Source organism: Typopeltis vanoorti, chromosome 15, assembly GCF_054136105.1.
Source record: "Typopeltis vanoorti isolate ZY-2024b chromosome 15, IOZ_Tvanoo_1.0, whole genome shotgun sequence".
In the NCBI taxonomy this organism is placed as follows: Eukaryota; Metazoa; Arthropoda; class Arachnida; order Uropygi; family Thelyphonidae; genus Typopeltis; species Typopeltis vanoorti.
In genome coordinates this window covers 27,100,745-27,121,607 of record NC_143563.1, presented here as the reverse complement: position 1 = coordinate 27,121,607, position 20,863 = coordinate 27,100,745, and the positions used below count along the sequence as shown (strand labels likewise).

Sequence of the window (20,863 nt, the reverse complement as noted above, 5' to 3'; positions counted from 1 at the left end):
AAACGTTTTTTAACATATATTTTCCCTCTCATTAGTAGATCTAGATCGTCCTTAGTATGAGTTTCCTGTACTACAACTACATCTATTTGATGGTAATTCAGGATCTTAGTAAGAACTTCGCATTTAGCCCTACTTATGCCTTCTATGTTTAACTGGCATATTTTTAAGTCAGTCCATATTCTTGATTCCCAAATCTCAGTAGGTTTGTGTCGGTTATCTCAGAGCCTGTGTCCGTGAGCCCTGCTAGGAGAGTACGGATCCATCTGTCGCCGTAGACTATTTAGCATTATCCAGGGTGCACCACAAGGAAGCAGTCTAGATTACAACCCATTTCCTTCAATAAAGATATTTCATTTAAATCTGCACATGTCACATGATTTTTGGTAGTATAGCATGCAATGAACTTTTGTCAACGAAGGTACTGTATTTTCCGGTGTATAAGATGCTCCTATGTATAAGACACACCCAAGAAATTTAATGCAATTTTCTGGAAAAAACCTAAACTTTAAAGTATGATTTAAAATAAAAAAAATGGATAAAATAATAGGTAATTTTTAATAGTACACTGACCTTTCAGAAACCTGCAAAACCCATGTCACTGTCATCTGACTCTTCTCTATCATCATTAATTCCTTATAATATAGAAATAATTTTGGCTTCCTATTCTTCTGGCATTTTTTGACTGATTTTTGTTTTTGTACACATACAAAGTCCACTGCGTTTCATGAAACGGTAACACCATGACGCACCACCTTTAAAATCTTCAATGTTACATTCACAAGCTACTTTGACTGCATGTGTACGAATCATTTTTGCTGAAATGCCAACAGCATTTTGCCGATTTTCTTGCACCCATTTCAAAACTTTGGTCTCTAGTTCTGGCCACTTTGCAATTTTTCCGTTCTGCATGCTTTTCCTTATGCAAATTTTACAAAATCTCCTTCTGACCACGCCAAGTTTTAATCATTTTTTCTGTAGACGGAGGTCCAAAATGTCTTTCAGCTTCCCTATTCCCATGTTCATCTGCATATTTTACAACCTGCAATTAACTTGAAGTATATGAATCTCGCTTGTTTTTTTCCCATCACTAAAATCTACAGGGAAATATCATACTGAACATAAAATATCTCAACACGTCAACTCAATTTACCGATGTTTACTGATAAACATCGGTAACTGATTACTCGGATAAGATATTATGAAACTTGAATAGGGGCTCCCCGTTCTTAGCCAATGATTCGCTAGAAGTCAGGTGAAGGTCACGAATCAATTTGATTGCACCATTAACTGCCTACAAAGATCTTGGAACATAAAAGGGAGTGTGTATTACTTTGAAAAGAAGAAACAATCTTTACCTTCATTATATAAGACGCATTCCATTTTTCAGATGAATTTTTAAGATAAAAAAGCGCATCTTATACACCGGAAAATACGGTAATATGTATTTCAAGTAAATATATGCACTCCTAAAAAAAGATGCAATCAGTCAATCTAGAACAGCTGGGAAAATTACACCATTATTTAATGTGCAATACAAAGGAAGCATCTGTGAAAAAATTATTATTGCTAATGATACGAAAACACTGAATTTTTAAGACAGTATTTGTTTTATTCATCATTTTCATGCCATTTAAATCAACAAGATAAAAATTCTTAGCAAAAAAAAATATTTGGTTTTCTTTATAAATTTCAAGAGTACATAGTGAATAGCATTTAATATAACAGAGTTGACTTCTCAGAAACATAACGTATTCTACCAATGACAATTTCATAAGTACCTTTATATCATCTTAAGCAGAATATATTTTTGTTACAAAAAGCCTGTTGAGATAATTTTCCTCAATAAAAATGTCTTCAGAATATCTGTTCAAGTAATTTGGATGACCATACACTCAAAATTCTTTATTAAACTGTGAAAGAAAAAATGGTGTCTACATAAAAATTCTAAATGCAAAGAAGTACTTTTGAGACCACTGTGCCAATTTTTCAAAACAAATTTTGTTTAAATAAAACTCGATTGAAATTTTCCTGTATACAATTTTTGAGATAATGCACATTCTTTTTATGCATATTAATAAACTACTCTTTTTTATGAGTTTGTAAATGTTTTTTTAAACTATATAACCGTGCAAAGGCCTTGCCACATTGTGGACAAGAGAAAGGCTTTTCCCCAGAATGAAGTTCTAAGTGCATTTTTAGATTAGCTAACTGTGAAAAGGACTTGCCACATGTTGAACATAAGAAAGGTTTTTCATCACTATGTGTTAATAAATGTGTTTTAAGGTGATATGGACGTGTAAAAGCCTTTTTACATACAGAGCAAGAGAAAGGTAGCTCCTCAGTATGAATTAATAAATGTGCTTTTAGATTGTTTGCTCGTGTGTAGGACATACCACATATTGAACAATGATAGGATTTCTCATTATTATGAACTGTACAATGTCTTTTTAGATTCGATGCAAATGAAAAAGTCTTGCCACACTCTGCACAAGAAAAAGGTTTTGCTTGATTATGAACTGATAAATGTTTTTTAAGATTACAAGATTGTGAAAAGGATTTTTTACAAATTGGACAAATAAAGCATTTCTCACCAGTATGAACTAATTTATGCCGTTCGAAACTTTTTTCGTGGAGATTCTTGCCACATATTTCACAACAAACAGGTCGCTCACGGGCATGAGCTTTTTCATGGCTTCTTAGATTACTCAATCCAGAAATTGTTCTATCACATAGTTTACATTGAAAAATCTTTTCTTTATGAAATTTTCTTTTCTTTTTCTTATCTCCAAATAATGGTTTTTTAAAAATTCCTCTCATGGTTTCTTTGAAAACAGCAGAAATTTGATTATTTCCAAGAGATGAAGCAAAATGTTCCTCTTCCTCCTCTCTCTCCATTTTTACCTGGATAGAATATTTTTCTCCTCCTTCATTCTGCAAATTATTTTCCTGGGAAGCCCTCTCAATAGGAATTTCAATGGTTTGTAAGTTTATATCTATATTTACTTTGCTGGATATTTTCTTTGCCATGTTTTCAATATATATTACAAAAGCAAATTACTTTATACTACCCTGCTATTACTATATATCTTAATTTGCTATTGTTCACAATGACAATGTTGCATTTTCTCCATTTCTGACCTGAAAAATTAAAGAAAATTTACAATTTTATACACACACACACATTTCAAATAGTATTGAAAACAGAAATTAAGACAAGTTGCAATTCTCAAATGATGATCCACTTTGGACTGAAAAAAAAAAGCAATGCAATGATAAACAGACAAATATCCTTAGAATTTTACTATACATACCGTATATATTACAAATAGCTCCTCTAAATATTTTTTTTTATCAAACTGTGATACAAACATTACTGATTTATTTGTTGCACTTCAAAATATCATTTCTAATTATTAAAGTGAGTGTATCTTTTTTCTGACATGCAGACCTGACCTTTGCTGAGAGAAGTCCTGAGTCTTAAAAGAAATGTGAAATCATTTACAACCTGGTCTGATTATGCAAATTGTTGATTCTGTTTTGTGGATTGTGATATCATTTCAAGGTGATCTCCAAATGATTACATTACTATGACAGATTTTTCTTTAACTTACAATAGAATACAGACTACACAGTATACTTTTGACCAGTTGATATTTTATTATTATTACTACAATGTGACACCTCCATTGACTCATTGTGAGACAGCTCTCTATCTTTAATCCACTACACACATCTTGCTATCTCCACCACTGCTTAATTCTCCAACTACAGATGAAACTATTACCATCAACACCATCTACCACTCATTCCCACTAATAACAGTATTTTTAAGATGTTTGCTCCTCGGCCATAGCTTGTTACCCCACACCAACTTTCACTTCTTCAAGGTTGGTACGAGTAATCGTGGGGTAAGCGTCATACAAGTATATTAGTAGTAGTTGGCTTGTGAAGCTAATATACCAACTATAAGTATTCACACATTTACTGCTCTGCTCCCACGCCAGGCATTTTCACTTTTTCAACAAGGTCAGCATGAGTAATCTCGTTGCTGGCCGTAAGCTTCATGAGTATATTTGTAATTGGCTTATGAAGCTGATATACCAACTACGAGTATACCCGTAGTTGGCAGCGAACGTGTGAATCTGTAAATTGTGTGTGTTCTCATGGCTGAAAAGCCCATATAAAGATTCCTCTCATCATAAGAATCGAACTCTGTTCTTTTCCAATTGAAGTGCACAATGTTCTGTTCTGTTGTTCTTTCAATTGTGCTATTGAGGCATTATAAAAAAATTTTAAAACTTGTGATACAATGCAACTTTTAATCCATAAAAACCATATTATCTAACTGCTTATGTGGGTAATTTCTTACTTTATGTGAATCCCAATACAAAAGATAGTAAAGTTGCAAATGAATAATACATTATATGGACTACGTTCCCTAGTTGAAGGAAATACCACATAAACCTAGGCAGAAGATGTCTCATCACCCACTAATACACTACCACCACCCTTTATTTGAGGCTTGAAGTGGCTTACTGACATGTTTGATCTTCAGTGCAAAATCTCCACTTTTTACTCTTCTTCACATCACAGCATGGGCAACAACCTTCGAGAGCATGCCAAATACACAGTAGGGACCAAAAACCTCCCACATTCAAGAGTTCAACAGTAAAATGGTTTTGTAGGTGACTTCTAGATAGTTTACAAGATTAAACCTGATAATAATGATTCTGGAGGATTCCCAATCATCTAGTGGTAAATCCTAATCCAATTGCCTGGCAGTGCGACAGGGAAGAAATACTGAGGCCATAGACAGGAAACTGGGTTTCCTCTGTACAAGCTGATTATGTTACCCATATTCAGCAGTGATGATGATGCTTATGGGCCTTGTGATCTTTTATTTCAGGGTATAATAAAAGATAATTTGAATACTGCTCTAGAGAGTAAAAAAAAAAAAAAAATGTTAAGCAATTTCAGACTTTCAGTAAGCAGTGGCCATCTACCACCTAAAGAAAGTTATAAATATCCATGCTCACAGTGGATTTGACCCCAGTCTATTAGTTAGAGAGCAGATATACTATGTGCTCAGCTAGAGAAAACATGATTCTCTAACTCAAGTCTATAAATGTTCTACTAGGTTTAAATCATGAATGAGCATACCACTTGATCAGCAGCACATCATAATCTAGCAATCATCCTGACATATTTTTAAACATACAATGATCCATGTTCAGAAGAAAGGCTCTGCAACTTGGCAGTTCTACAAATTGAGAGTGATATTACAAGGGCACTGGACTACTAGGACATGATAAATACCTTTACCGAGCAAGCAGCAAAATGTAGAATTCAAAAGATATCTATTATAACTGAATAACAGTTCCCAAAAAGTTTTGTAACTCATAGGATTTACATCTTATTATTATTATTATTGGCAACTCCAGGGAGTCATTAGACTCATCGAGGGAGGCCCCAAATCATATTCATCACAGCTATTCTACATTCACACAGTATCTATCATACCTCGCCTTAAAATCATTCACTGTCACAGCATCCACCACAGACTCTGGGAACGCATTCCACTCATTCACCACTCTACAAGTAAAGAACCCAGCTCTAACACCTTTACTAACCACACTTTTGCCCAGTTTCCATGGATGTCCCCTAGTCCTCCCACAACCAGCCCTGTTCTCAAAAATATCTTCTGAATTAATTTTATAGAAACCCTTCAGTAATTTGAATGTCTCAATCATATCTCCCCTCCTCTGCCCATCAACCAATTTTTGCAACCCACAAATCCTCAACCTGTTCTCATAAGGTTCATTCCACAGACCTGCTATCATCTTGGTCACTCGCCTCTGGGTTCGTTCCACCTCCTCCCCATCAAGAAGAAACCTACGTGACCAAATCTGGGCACAGCAGTCGAGATGAGGTCTTATCAAGGCTCGATAGAGACGAACAATAACCTGCTTGTCTCTTCTTGTCAACGTATTCTTCAGCAACCAAGTGATTTGATGAGCTGATTTGGCCACTTTTGCAATGTGCCCCCTAAACTTCAACTCCTTATCCACCAACACTCCTAAATTTCGTGCCTCATCAATTTTCTGGAGTACAGTTCCACCAATGTAGTAATCTGCTGCTAATATTTTCACTCCAAAACGCATAACCTTGCATTTTGCCACATTAAATTGACATCCATTCACCTTAGCTCAGACCTCCAATCTATCCAAATCATCTTGCAAAATTTTGATGTCATCCGCATTCACTATTGCTCTACCCAACTTTGCATCATCCGCAAACAAATGAACTGTTCCTCTCAGATCCTTTCCTATATCATTAATGAACAAATTAAACAGCAGTGGTCCAAGAACAGATCCTTGTGGCACACCACTAGTCACAGGTTGTCTTGTGGATTCTACTCCTGAATAAACCACTTTCTGATATCTCTCTGTCAACCACCCTCCTATCCATCTCACAACCCTATATCCATCCCCATATGCTACAATTTACTGATTAGAATTCCATGTGGTATCCTGTCAAAGGCCTTATCAAGGTGAAGTAGAATCACTGTAAACCCATTACCATTATCCAGTTCAGCCGTCACTGTGTTATAATACGTGAGCAAGTTATGAGGCATGACCTACCCTTCACAAAACCATGCTGTCCCCGATACAGTATCCTATTTTCTTCTATCCCATCTTGTATTTTCCTCTTGACTATTTTCTCCAAGACCTTGATAATGATTCCTGTTATGCTGATTGGCCGGTAATTTTCAACAGCAGCCTTGGAACCAACTTTAAGCAGCGAAACTATTTTCCCCTCTTTCCACCCCCTTGGGACTGACCTCGACCCGAGGCTCAAATTAAACAAAATGGTCAAGGGCACTGACAATTCTTTAGCCTCTTCCCATACGACACGAGCTGGTATACCATCCAATCCCACAGACGTATTGACATTGAGGTTCTGTAATAGACTAGTTACCTCTACTTCTTTCATCACAATTCCAGTATAAGCTGTTGGTTCTTCCATTCCTGCAATGTCACCACCTAGATGATATACTCTTGCAAAGTGCTCGCTCAGTAATTCCACTATATCGACTGATTCAGTTACCTCCCTACCCTCAGCATTTTTTAAGATCATTCTACCATGAACATTTTTCCTTTTACTTGCAATATTGAAAAAACTGTTTGGGGTTCTCTTTAGCCTGCATGGCCAATTTTCTTTCGTAATCCACTTTTACTTTTCTTACCACCCTTGTTACCATTCTGGCCTGAGCTTTATACTGTTCCTGCACCTGCTGGTCACCTTTCTCCATAAATTCCCTCCACAATTGTTTCTTTTTTTGCAGCTCAAGCTTAATAGTGTTATTCATCCATTTAACCCCTACTTGATTTATTATTCAGACTCTTGGTATACAGTCAACTGGTGTACAGTTAACCACCTCCCATGCACTATCAACATCCAGCCCTTGCAGTTTTACATGCCATGGCACTGAACCAAGCACACACCTAAGCTTGTCATACTTACCAGGCTTGTAATTCCACATGTACCCTGTCTTAATTGTAAATTCCACTCCTTTAGCCACCTCCCAAGTCATGACCTTATGGTCACTCTCACCAATTGGTGGCAAAATGGTCATATTCGTTACAGCCACATTCTCCGTTGCAATTATTAGGTCAAGCACTCCCTTCCCCCTGGTATTTTCTACTACATGCTGCTGCGGATAGTTGTCCCTTAATAACTGCATAAAATTCAATTCCTTCCTCCCATGTGCCCTCTCCTCTTTCCAGTCAATGTTACCATAATTGAAATCACCTATAATAATTACCCTTCTTCCACTCCTTTCTTCTATTTACCTATGCATACTATCCCCACCATCGATTCCATCACCTGGTCTATAGCAGCACCCAATTGTATATTTTGTTCTGCTAGACTCTATCTCACACCAAACAGCCTGAAATGTGCTCTTTTCACTATCCTGCAGTTCAACTTCAATATCCTTGGCTGCAACTCATCAGCTATCATCAAAAACACTCCTCCCCCCCTTTTTATTCACCCTGTCACTCCTGAACACGCTATACCCGACGCATTCAATCCCACTAGCTTTATCATCTTCTGTCAGCCATGTTTCACTAATACCAACAACCTGTAGTCTGAAAGTGCCAACCAAGGTCAAAAACTCTTCCTTCTTGTTCGTAATACTCCTGGCATTAGTGTACATGAATTGCAGAAGCCCATTTGTCCCATCCCTACTTTGATGCCTTATACTAGCTATCCCATTCTGATTTGTTATCCTTAAGGGGATAAATAGTATAACTTAAAGTTTACACAAGAGAATTAATAAATACAAATCATAACCGTCTGGCTATTCATAAAACTCAAATAACAGAATGCAGATATATAACGTTATTGACGTTGAACAACACTGGACGATGTCACATGTTCTTGTTCTCGTTCATACAGTCCAAGCTCAGATTGAGGTAGGTTTTTTTATTAGAGCTGACCACACTTCATGGAGAATTAAACCTTGATTTTTATTGCATTGGATTGGGTTTTTTAGCATATTAGCAGCTTCTTTAAATTTTCTTATATAACTGTTGTTTTCTAGGTATGACATCGACGATTTTTGCCAGAGTACATCATGTCCAGTGGAGGTGGTATGGAAAGCAAGACCCATTTTTTGTTCTCTTTTGTATTGTACGTCTTTTTGGTGTTCAGCCATGCGTATTTCTCCAGATCTTCCTACGTAGCAAATCCCGCAAGAGTAATGGATTTTGTAGACTCCTGGTTTTTTAAGAGGATGATGAGGTTTTGGTGGATGTAGGAATCTTGAAATTTTTTCCATAGGAAGGAAGGCTACTTTTATGTTGTGTTTGTTCATTAATTTGGCTAGCTTATCTGTAACATCTTTGATATAAGGAAGCAAGATTGCATTGTTGTAATCCTGTTTCATTGTGTTGTTAGCTGGAGGCATTTTAAGGATTCTCTTGATGGTTTTTGTTTCATATCCATTCTGTTGGAGGATTTGTGTTAAATATTTTAGTTCTTCATTACATCTTTCTTGTGTGCTGGAGATATTGTATGCTCTGTCTCGAAGAATTTTAATTAAGCTTATTTTTTGTGAAGGATGGTGGTGTGAGGTTGCATTTAGAAATCTTCCAGTGTTTGTCGTCTTCCTATATACTGAGAAGGAGAGTTTACTTTCTTCGTTAACTTCTAATAAAATATCCAGAAAAGGAAGTTTTTTATTTTTTTCTTGTTCTAAACTGAATTTTATGGTGCAAATTGTTGAAATAATCTTTGAAATTGATAAGTTCATCTGTTGTTCCACTGAATATGATGAAAATATCGTCCATATAGCGCAGCCACATTTTTGGTTTTTTATAGTAATTCTTAAGAGCATTGTTTTCAACTTTTTCCATAAATAGGTTTGCTAATACCAGTCCCAGATTCTATCTTTATAGGTGAAAAAAGTATTGTTTATACAATGTTTAAAAAGATTCAAGATGTCCAGAGGGAAGAGGTGTTCTAGGAGATTCAAAATTTCTTGTCTCAGGATGTTTGTAAACAAGTTGATAATGTCGAGACTTGCTAAGTTGGACCAATATGTATATCTTTCACTTTTTCTATGAAATGTTTACTATTTTTTTATGAAGGAAGATGTTTTTCCTATATGTTGTGAGATCATGTTGGTGAGGTATTTCACCAAATTGGAAATCAGTGAATCTCTTCCATCTACTATTGATCTTAAAGGTATATCTGTCGTATGGATCTTTGGAACACCGTATTCTTGGTATCAAAGGATGTTTTGATTGCAAGTATTTTTTAAGTTCTTCCATCCAGAGAGGCACTTTTTTTTTTATTAGATCATTTGTTTTTTTGTGTGTAGGCCAAGTCGGGTCTCTGTCTATGGGTTTGTAGGTGTTGGTATCTTAGCAAGTCTCAACATTATCAGCTTGTTTACAAAAGTCCCGAGACAAGAAATTTTTAATCTCCTAGAAGACCTCTTCCCTCCGGACATCTTGAATCTTTTTAAACATTGTATAAACAATACTTTTTTCACCTAAAAAGAGAGAATCTGGGAACAAAAAGGACTGGCCATGGGTTCATCATTATCACCAATATTAACAAACCTATTTATGGAAAAATTTGAAAACAACGCTCTTAAGAATTACCATAAAAAAAAAAAATATGGCTACGCTATGCGGATGATATTTTCATTATATTCAGTGGAACAACAGATGAACTTATCAATTTCAAAGATTATCTCAACAATTTGCACAACAGCATAAAATTCATAATAAATTTAGCTTAATTCTTTATCCAAGTGTGTGCAAACAAAGTTTGCGGTTGAAAGTATCTTCAGGACTGGGGTAAAGTGGTATAACACCGGGCAACTCCTTGCAAAGGTAGGGCATACTACCAACACTCCTATCTCAGTATCTCCCATAATGCAAAACACATCTCCTTGCGGATATGTATAATGTTATGCATTAAGGGAAGTGCCACTATCCAGACTAGTTTCGACCTTTATCAAGGTCTCTTCAGTGGGAGCCAGGCCCAAGTGGAGATACCAGGCAGAAGCATTAGCAAGGTCATCTCCTCCTACAGGAGCTGCCAAACAGTGTGCCACCTTTTTATTAAATTACTCTGGATTTAGAGAAAGATGTCGAAAGTTTATTTTTCACTTGGTCAGACTATAATAAATTAGTTTACACCTTTATCCAAATGTGTGCAAACAAAGTTTGCACCTGAAAGTATCTTAAGGACTGGGGTAAAGTGGTACAACACCGGGCAACTCCTTACATATCCGTTATACATATCCGCAAGGAGAAGGGTTTTGCATTAATGGAGATACTGAGATAGGAGTGTTGGTAGCTTGCTTCACCTTTGCAAGGATTTGCCTGGTATTGTACCCCTTTACCCCAGTCCTGAAGATACTTTCATTCGCAAACTTTGTTTGCACATACTTGGATAAAGGATTGAACTAAATTTATTATAGTCTGACCAAGTGAAAAATAAACTTTCAACATCTTTCTCTAAATCCAAAGTAATTTAATAAAAAGGTGGCACACCGTTTGGCAGCTCCTATAGGAGGAGATGACTTTGCTAATGCTTCTGCCTGGTATCTCCACTTGGGCCTGGCTCCCACTGAAGAGACCTCAATAAAGGTTGAAACTAGTGGGTAGTGGCGCTTTCCTTAATGCATAATATTATACATATCTGCAAGATGTGTTTTGCATTATGGGAGATACTGAGATAGGACTGTTGGTAGCTTGCTCCACCTTTGCAAGGAGTTGCCCGGTGTTGTATACCACTTTACCCCAGTCCTGAAGATACTTTCAGGTGCAAACTTTGTTTGCACACACTTGGATAAAGGATTAAACTAAATTTATTATAGTCTGACCAAGTGAAAAATAAACTTTCACCATAAAATTCACTTCAGAACAAGAAAAAAATAAAAAAAACTTCCTTTTCTGGATATTCTATTAGAAGTTAATGAAGAAAGTAAACTCTAGGATGCCGACAAACACAGGAAGATTTCTAAATGCAACCTCACACCACCATCCTAAAAAAAAAATAAGCTTAATTAAAACTCTTCGAGACAGAGTATACAATATCTCCAGTATACAAGAAAGATTAACACAAATCCTCCAACAGAATGGATATGAAACAAAAACCATTAAGAGATTCCTTAAAATGCCTCCAGCTAACAACACAATAAAACAGGATTTCAAAAACGCAATCTCGCTTCCTTATATCAAAAATGTTACATATAAGCTAGCCAAATTAATGAACAAACACAACATAAAAGTAGCCTTCCTTCCTATAGAAAAAATGTCAAGATTTCTTCATCAACCAAAACCACCTCATCATCCTCTTAAAAAACCAGGAGTCTACAAAATCCATTGCTCTTGCGGGATTTCCTACGTAGGACAGACAGGAAGATCTGGAGAAATACGCATGGCTGAACACCAAAAAGACGTACAATACAAAAGAGAACAAAAAACGGGTCTTGCTTTTCATACTACTTCCACTGGACACGATGTACTCTGGCAAAAAACGATGATGTCATACATAGAAAACAACAGTTGTATAAGAAAATTTAAAGAAGCTGCTAATATGCTAAAAAACCCAACCCAATGCAATAAAATTCAAGGCTTAATTCTCCATCAAGCGTGGTCAGCTCTAATAAAAAATCTACCTCAATCTGAGCTCGGACTGTATGAACGAGAAAAAGAACACGTGACATCGTCCAGTATTGTTCAACGTGAATAATTATATATCTGCATTCTGTTATTTGAGTTTTATGAATAGCCAGACAGTTATGATTTGTATTTATTAATTCTCTTGTTTAAACTTTAAGTTATGCTATTTATCCCATGAAGATGTAAATCCTATGATTTACGAAACTTGTCGGGAACTATTATTTCAGTGTTTTATATAACTGAATAATAAAAAAATGTGGTGTAATCACTGAAATATATCTTTTGAACCAATTAGCCATAGAAGTCTATGCCTGCAAAGATGTAGAATATTCTAGGACAATTTTGGGTGAGTCACAATATATATATATATATATATATATATAATATGCATATATTTATATTACGAATTTATGATATAAATAGTTTATGCATTTAAATCAACATGTTCATTAAATATGAGAGGGAGGGCACTTTCTGCAGGCCAAACGGCAGGAAATATCTAAATACGCCACTGATCATATTACAATGAAAAGAATAATGTACTAAAATTCTGAGAATCAATGACTTTTAGATGTACATTCAGATATACAATATTAATGGGGAAAGTGTTAGCTTGTAAACACTAATCAATCGTAGTGAGAATGGCAAAATGTAAAGAAAAAAAAAAATTGAATCGAGGAAAGTGCGTGTCGAAGGTAACAACTGCAAAAAAAAAAAATTATGCAGTGGGCAAAAAAGTTAAAAAGCAAGACATGTAACTACAGAGTTACATGTTTAGCAAACCAGCATTAAGAGAGCACACAGAGGAAAAAAATGTAGGAAACTGTGGAAATGCAACAAATATACTATAGTGATTTAAATAAATCGTTCTCTTCACCCACAGTAACAAGTAATATACTTCAATTAGCATAACTGACCTAACCTCACACAAGGTCGAATACTTATGATACTAATGGTAGTTAATTATATATAAAAAAACAATTTTAGGAAATAATAAATTCCCAACTAAACATCAGGATGAAAAAATTTGGATTTCCTTTTATAAATGAATATATATTTATTTATTCTGTTTCAAAAATTATTTATGGGATGTGATGAATTAATTTAATTTAATCATATATAAAATATATGATTAAATTAATTTAATTTAATCATATATAAAAGTAAATTATAATCATGCCAATAGATATCAGGCATTGGGCTCCAAAAGTGAGATATAGGAAGAATGATGGTATATTGCACCCTTTAAATGGAAAAGGCCTAAGCTCGATTCTTGTCATTAGAAGATGAATTTTTCATTTGAAGGTGAGTTAGCCAATCTCATATGGAGGTAGCAGTCTTTTTTCTACATACAGACAAATCGGCATTCAGAACACACAATTTACAGACATAAAATACTGTTGGTGGTGAGCAATAGATGGCATTGATAGTAATTGTGTGTAGTGGGAGAGATGGTTTAGATGAGTGGAGTAGAGTGTCCTGCTGCGATGAGTCAGCTTCTTGTAGAACAGTAAAATAATAATAATAGTAAATAGAAATAGGCATTTTTCTGCACTCTAAATATCATTTTTGCATCAGAGATACTATTCAACAAAAAGTTATCTCACATGATAATTTCACTCTGAATTAGCAGAGCCGACAACACAAATGGGTAGCTGAATGAATGAATGTAGTCTTCTTTTAAGATGGAAACCATAAATATTCTAAAATTGTGATTGTAAACCTACAGCATACTGACATTAAAGACAGGATAAACATTAAGTAACCTGGGAACCTCATTCTAGAATAACCAACAGTACTTTTTTCATATTTTTTAAATCAAACCTGAGGAAAGGTCTAATGGTTTCCAAAAAGCTTCATTATCCAATGGATGATGATGGCATTCTCACACAGATGAAGTAAGTTGCAAGTGTATCAATTAGGTTTAAATTTAGTAACTGAACAGGCCAGAGAAGTATGGCAAGGTCACTCATTCAAAAATCTATCTTTGAGTGATCTATTCACTGCTACTGATATTTCCTGATCATACAAATCATCAACACCAAACAATAGGAACAACAGGACTTCTACAGAGGGCAATCTTTTTTTCTCAAGTATTCCATGCAAGTTTTCTGTGAAAAGTGTTTGTTTTTAATTTCAATGAAGTGGAATTCTGTAAAAAACCATTTGCAGACTGCTACTGTATTATGCTGCTGACTGACTGGTAGTAGCCCATCTGAAGCACAGTTCTTCTAACCTTCCAATTTTTTGTTGAACATTGGATTTCACTGACAAGCTAACTTTATTCAAAAGACTATTGTTTACTGAATATTTCTTGGATGCTGAACTATTCTAAGTACTGAGACACTTGCACAAACAATGAAAAGATAGTTTATGACAATAGTACACAATTGCAATGGTGCAAGTGTCATAAACTGTCTTTTCATTGTTTGACATGTTTGAAGAAGTGGTTGTAGTCAATCCCTCTCAGCACTATTCTGTGCTAAGGAAAATAAGATGGTTTCACCACATTGCCAGAAGCAGCACAGTCACATGGTCAACAAGATTATAATAAATGACCCAGAATGTGTGAGAAAAAGGACTAGATCCCAAATGAAATGGACAGACAATATCAAATAAGACCTTAATACAGAGCTTAAATGGCATGAAGTAGCAGTTCAATATAATCAGACTACAAGTTACCCGTTCAATTTCTCTAACACAAAAAAAGAAGAAGAAAAATACAGCTCTGCACTCTTTATCCACGGGATACACATGCAATTGCCAATTTTTGGAATAATAACGTGACAGGATAACAGCAGGAAACTTAATCGGTATGCAATGTATCAAAATTACGTTTATTGGAGGGAATGGAAACTAGATCAAGAACAGATTCGCTTCGCACAGGTCCTTCACACAGTAATGGGTAATATAGTGTAAATGCACAAAATATTTCATAACGCGAACCGTCTTCCTATCAGATCTCTGTTTCATTATTTAATAACATGGAATGAGAAGCTAGTAACAAGCAAGAATAAACCTACAAAGTATGAAATACAGTACTTACAATGAGAAAAAAAATCAAATACACTACAGAACTCGCGAAAGATCTTTGAGCAGCGTCATCTCAAGAACGAAAAACCCGTTAGCGCTTGCTACAGATCGACTAACTATGGAACCGGTCGAGAAAAGGTTGAGAAAAAATTCCTCTAATCGACGACTAGATTCCAACTCCTTTTGTCGTGCGGTCAATATATATATATATATATATATATATATATATATATATATTTATATATATATATATATATATATATATATATATATATTATTTATATATATATATATATATATATATTATTTATATATATATATATATATTATTTATATATATATATATATATATATATATATATATATATATATATATTTCAAAAAATATATTTAATGATTCCAGGACCGAGATAACATATAAAGATTTTAATGATAAATACTACTAGTTTCGGCATATAGCAGCCTTCTTCAGGTATTTATAAAAGAAAGGAATACTAATAAACATTGAATTATTTAAACAAACTGGAAATTACAGGTACAAATTGCCTCACATAATCGATACATAAAAACGTTGTATTTTTCAAGTTGTTCCAACTGGCGTGCCATTGTTTGTTGCAATTGTGCGTGCAAGTTCACGTGAACGCCAATATTGAATAACTGCAGCATGGCTATCTGGGATGTTATAACTTAAATTATTATTTAAGTGGACCGGGTTCAGTAGGATTTCCCTTGATTCTACGATTTTCCTTTCAAACTCATCTTCACAGCGAAAAATATTTTCTGATCTATTCCAGCATACAGAGTGGCTTTGTTGGTCATCATTAGGATTATTTGAAAAAAGAACATGACTGGATAACGCAGTTGCATGAGATCTTTTGTATGAGATGTCTCTCTTACAAAAGATGAAGATGAGTTTGAAAGGAAAATCGTAGAATCAAGGGAAATCCTACTGAACCCGGTCCACTTAAATAATAATTTAAGTTATAACATCCCAGATAGCCATGCTGCAGTTATTCAATATTGGCGTTCACGTGAACTTGCACGCACAATTGCAACAAACAATGGCACGCCAGTTGGAACAACTTGAAAAATACAACGTTTTTATGTATCGATTATGTGAGGCAATTTGTACCTGTAATTTCCAGTTTGTTTAAATAATTCAATGTTTATTAGTATTCCTTTCCTTTATAAATACCTGAAGAAGGCTGCTATATGCCGAAACTAGTAGTATTTATCATTAAAATCTTTATATGTTATCTCGGTCCTGGAGTCATTAAATCTATTTTTTGAAATGTATAACAACCGAGTAAAAACTAATCGCCACACACACACACATATATATATATATATATATGTGTGTGTGTGTGTGTGTGTGTGTGTGTGTGTGTGTGTGTGTGTGTATATATATATATATATAATATATATAATCAAAATCTCACGATGAGAGATAGATGTAGAAAGTTTTTAACTTGGATATTTAAAATATAACTTGGTATCTATAACATATATTATACCGAAGTTAAAGCACTTTCTACATCTATCTTTTATCCTGAGATTTTTATTTAATAAAGTCAAAGCACCTTATGGTAACTTGTGTTGGTAAAATATTTATAAGCTCTGTATTACTTAAAAGTCAGCATTTCTAAGCTTGGCTCCCACTGATGAGACCTCAATAAAGGTCGAAACCGGTCTAGGTAGTGGCCCCTTGCCTTTAATACATAACATCATATATCTCCTCCAGGAGATGTGCTTTGCATTAAGGGTAAATATTAAGAATAGTGATCAGAGCTTATTCTACCTTTACCATGAATTGCCTTGGACTTGCACTACGTGCATGGTCAACTAGACTTGCAACACTTGCAGGCACAAACTTGACTTGACTTGTCTATTTGCTCACTTGGGAAATGGAGTAAAAAACCATGTTTATATTTAAAATAACTTGGTATCTTTAACATATATTAAACCCAAGTTAAAAAACTTTCTATATATATATATAATATGTGTTATATATATATATCTATATGTACATGTTAAATAATGTGTGTATTATACATATATCTGTATGTATATGTTAAAGATACCAAAAAATTTTATATACTTGGTTTTAATCCTTGTTTTCCCAAGTAAACAAAACCAAGCAAGCAAGCCAAGTTTGCGACTGGAGTATTTTCAGACCTGTCGAAACTCGTGGTAAAGGTGGAATAAGCTCTGATCACTTTCCTTAGTATTTCAAAAAAAAAAAATATCAGCGAACGCGTTTTTCGTACCCATATAGGGGAGTAGGCGATGCCGTTTTTAAGCCCTATGTAACTTTTTGGAGACTGAGTGGGCAGTTTAATCTCCACTGGTAGCCAATCAGAGATAGCTGGCTCAAGGCTATTACTAATTAATCGGCAAGCAGTGAAGAAGGCGGCTAGTAAGTGCCGCCACCAGGTGGTCCCTAACCCTGACACAATATATTTAATGTCTGAAAATGGTGTGGGTTCGACGGCCGATTATCTTCAGTTTGAGGGACGAAAATCCCGAGTTTCCCCCTAGCCCTGCCAGAGATCGGCTAACTCTGAAACCGGTCGAGAAATGGCTTAGAATAAATTTCTCCACTCGGTGACTAGATTGGAACTCCTTTTGTCGTGCAGTCAAGCGCTGTAGAGTGCAAGCGCTACTTCTACTGAGCTACACAGGCTCCCACCACCACCTTAATATTTCCCCTAATGCAAAGCACGCCCCCTCGCAGAGATGTATGATGCTATGCATTAAAGGCAAGGGCCCCTACTCAGACCGGTTTCGACATTTACTGAGGTGTCGTCAGTGGGAGCCACACCCAAAAATGCCAAGGTTTGAACTTTGAACTTTGAACTTAATTGGTTGATGAACTGAGTCCTTGACTCTTTATCCCTTCATCTGGATTTTAGATTGTGGGTGATGAGATTATTGTGGGTAATTTACCTACTCATTTTGAGCATTGAGGCTGTATCAGCTTTCTCTTGCGATGGAGGATTTCGGTTTTTTATGTTTGAAACGATCTGAGGTTTTGTAGTCCGCTGCCTGTCGAACTAGCTGATTTTGGTGATTATCCGTGATTGTGAAGAATTTCTCCGCAATGCTTGTCATGTAGGTCTTAATATCTGGAAGATTGGCTTCTTGATGTAACTGGATGTTTCTGATGAACTATGGGGCATTAAATGCCATTCTTAGGCATTTATTCTGTATTATGTGAAGTCTGTTGATGTTGCTTTTAGTCGTGTGACCCCAGTTTGGAGAGGCGTAAGTTAGTTGCGGTCTGATTACCGATTTGAAAAGGAGGATTTTGTTGCTTATTCTTAGGAAGCTGTTCCTATTCAAAAGTGGATATAGCTCTGCTATAGTCTGACTTGCCTTAGTTGCAACACTATCCATATGTAACTTGAAGTTTGGACGTCTATCAAGATGAATTCCCAGATATTTGGTAGAATTGCGCCAAGGGATGATTTTACCAAACATTTGTATGCTTGTATTCGGTTCTGCTTTACGTCTGGCGTAAAGCAGAACCGAACTCTGCAGCTTGGCCATAATCAAGCTGCAGAGCTTTTGTTTGGATTAATTGTGATACGCCATTTGGTGTACCAATCCTCCAATTCATTGAATGCTCTCTGCAGCTTGATTGTGGCCAGGTGTGAACGGAGGGATCTGGCTATAATGAATGTGTCGTCGGCATACAGAGCGGTGATAGCTGGAGACAGTTTGGGGAGATCTGCCATGTATATGGAGAAGAGTAGGGGAGATAGCAGAGAGCGTTGAGGGACTCCGGCCGTGATTCTCCTCTCTGTGGATCTTATACCGTTGAGTTTTATTTTAAATTTTCTGTTATTTAGATATGATTTGATAAGCAGAATTAGTGGCAATGGAATACCAACTTCGTGTAGTTGAAAAATTAGTCTATGATGCCACACTCTATCAAATGCTTGAGTGATGTCCAGGAAAACTGCGCCAGAGTGTTGGTGCCATTCATACCCTTAGGTTATATGTTCGATAACTCTGTACATTTGTAGCGTTGTGGAGTGATATTTCCTAAAGCCGAATTGTTCATCTTGAATTATATGGTTGATATCTGTTGTCTCTTGAACCCGTGTGAGAATAGCATGTTCGGCTATCTTACCTATGCATGAAAGAAGGCTAATTGGTCTGTAATTTTCAGGAAACTGTGTATTTTTTTCAGGTTTGGGAATTAGGAAAACGTCGGCAATTTTCCATTGCTGTGGGAAATAATTTAGCCGGAGGATGGCATTAATGATGGCTACTAGATGCATAACCCCTTTGCGGGGAAGTAACTTGAGTACCTTGTTTGTTATTCCATCTGGACCCGGAGCCTTTTTGTTATTTAGTTTTCTTAAAATCTCATATACTTCTGTTGGTGACACGGATTTGTTATTGGATTTGATTGAGGCGTTTTGAGTTATTTTACACACTTGGGTGTGAATTTTACTTATGAAATTTATATCTATATTGATATAATTGGGGCTGCATTGTTTTTCTAAACTGTCAGCAAATGCTACAGCTTTTTCCTCGTCGTTGTAGACAACATTAGATTCACCTTGGATTGGAGGAAATGCAAAACGCTTTGAACGGAGTGATTTCATCATTTTCCATATTGATTGATCCTCTGTGTAATGCCAAGGTTCAAGTAATGCAGAACTTATAAATTTTACCTAAACAAGTTGCCACAAGGTGCTTTGACCTTAATAAATGAAAACTTCAGAATGAGAGAAAGCTGTAGAAAGTTTTACCTTTGGTATACTGTATTGTTAAAGATACCAAGTAATTTTTTAAACTTGGTTTTAATTCTTTTTCCCAAGTAAGCAAACAGACAAATAAGTCAAGTTTGCACTTGAACATAGTTCAAGTCCCTTTACCACGAGTTGCCTCAGACCTAAACCATGTTCAAGCGCAAACTTGACTTACTTGTATGTTTGCTTACTTGGGAAAAAGGATTAAAACCAAGTTTAAAAAATAATAATATATAATAAATATAATTTTGACAACACTCAAATTTCCAGACCGAATAAGGTTTTTCTTCTTGGAATAACCCTGACATAAACACATTGCAACCATTGAATCTGCAGCTTCTAAAAAATTAGGATTTCTCTTTTGCTCAAGACGTTACTTCACTTCTGACCAGATGTTGTTATTGTTATGTACCAACCAGTCGTTTCAGACTCTTGGCGATCTTGTGAACAAAGACTCTCCATCCTACATCCTACTCTCCAAACTCTTATAATTTCTTTCAGTAATTGCAAGTTCAAGTTGGCAAGTTATTTTATGTTTTCCGTCCAACTCGTTTGTGGTCTTCCTTGTCTTCTCATTTTCTCAATCTTCTCCAACATAACTGCCTTTTCCGATTCATCAGCTCGCATACTATGTCCAAAATGCATGAACTTCTCTTTAGCGATCATTCCCTCTAATGAGCATTCTGTATTTATATTCTCTAAACCTTCTTATTAGTAATTCTTGCAGTCCATAAGATTCTTAATAGTCTCCTCCACACCCCTAATTCAAATGAATCAATTGCTGTCTATTTTTCTTTTTAATAATCCAGATTTCACATCCTCACATCACTACTGAAAATACCATTAATTTGACAATTCTAA

General features: G+C 35.5%; 1 protein-coding gene across 2 annotated transcripts; it reads right to left on the bottom strand.

Moving 5' to 3' along the window:
• Positions 1 to 1,887: 1,887 nt before the first annotated feature.
• LOC150098537 (uncharacterized) lies at positions 1,888 to 15,838 on the bottom strand. 2 transcript variants are annotated; one of them, XM_090405435.1, is made up of 2 exons: positions 15,791 to 15,838; positions 1,888 to 3,138 (listed from the first exon to the last, which is right to left on the bottom strand). In XM_090405435.1, the coding sequence occupies exon 2, from the start codon at positions 3,025 to 3,027 to the stop codon at positions 2,080 to 2,082; it is 948 nt and encodes a 315-aa protein (XP_090261561.1). In that variant the 5' UTR covers positions 3,028 to 3,138; positions 15,791 to 15,838; the 3' UTR covers positions 1,888 to 2,079. The 2 variants fall into 2 exon arrangements, with proteins under 2 accessions (XP_090261561.1, XP_090261557.1); XM_090405431.1 differs by lacking the exon at positions 15,791 to 15,838 and adding an exon at positions 15,253 to 15,406.
• Positions 15,839 to 20,863: the final 5,025 nt, after the last annotated feature.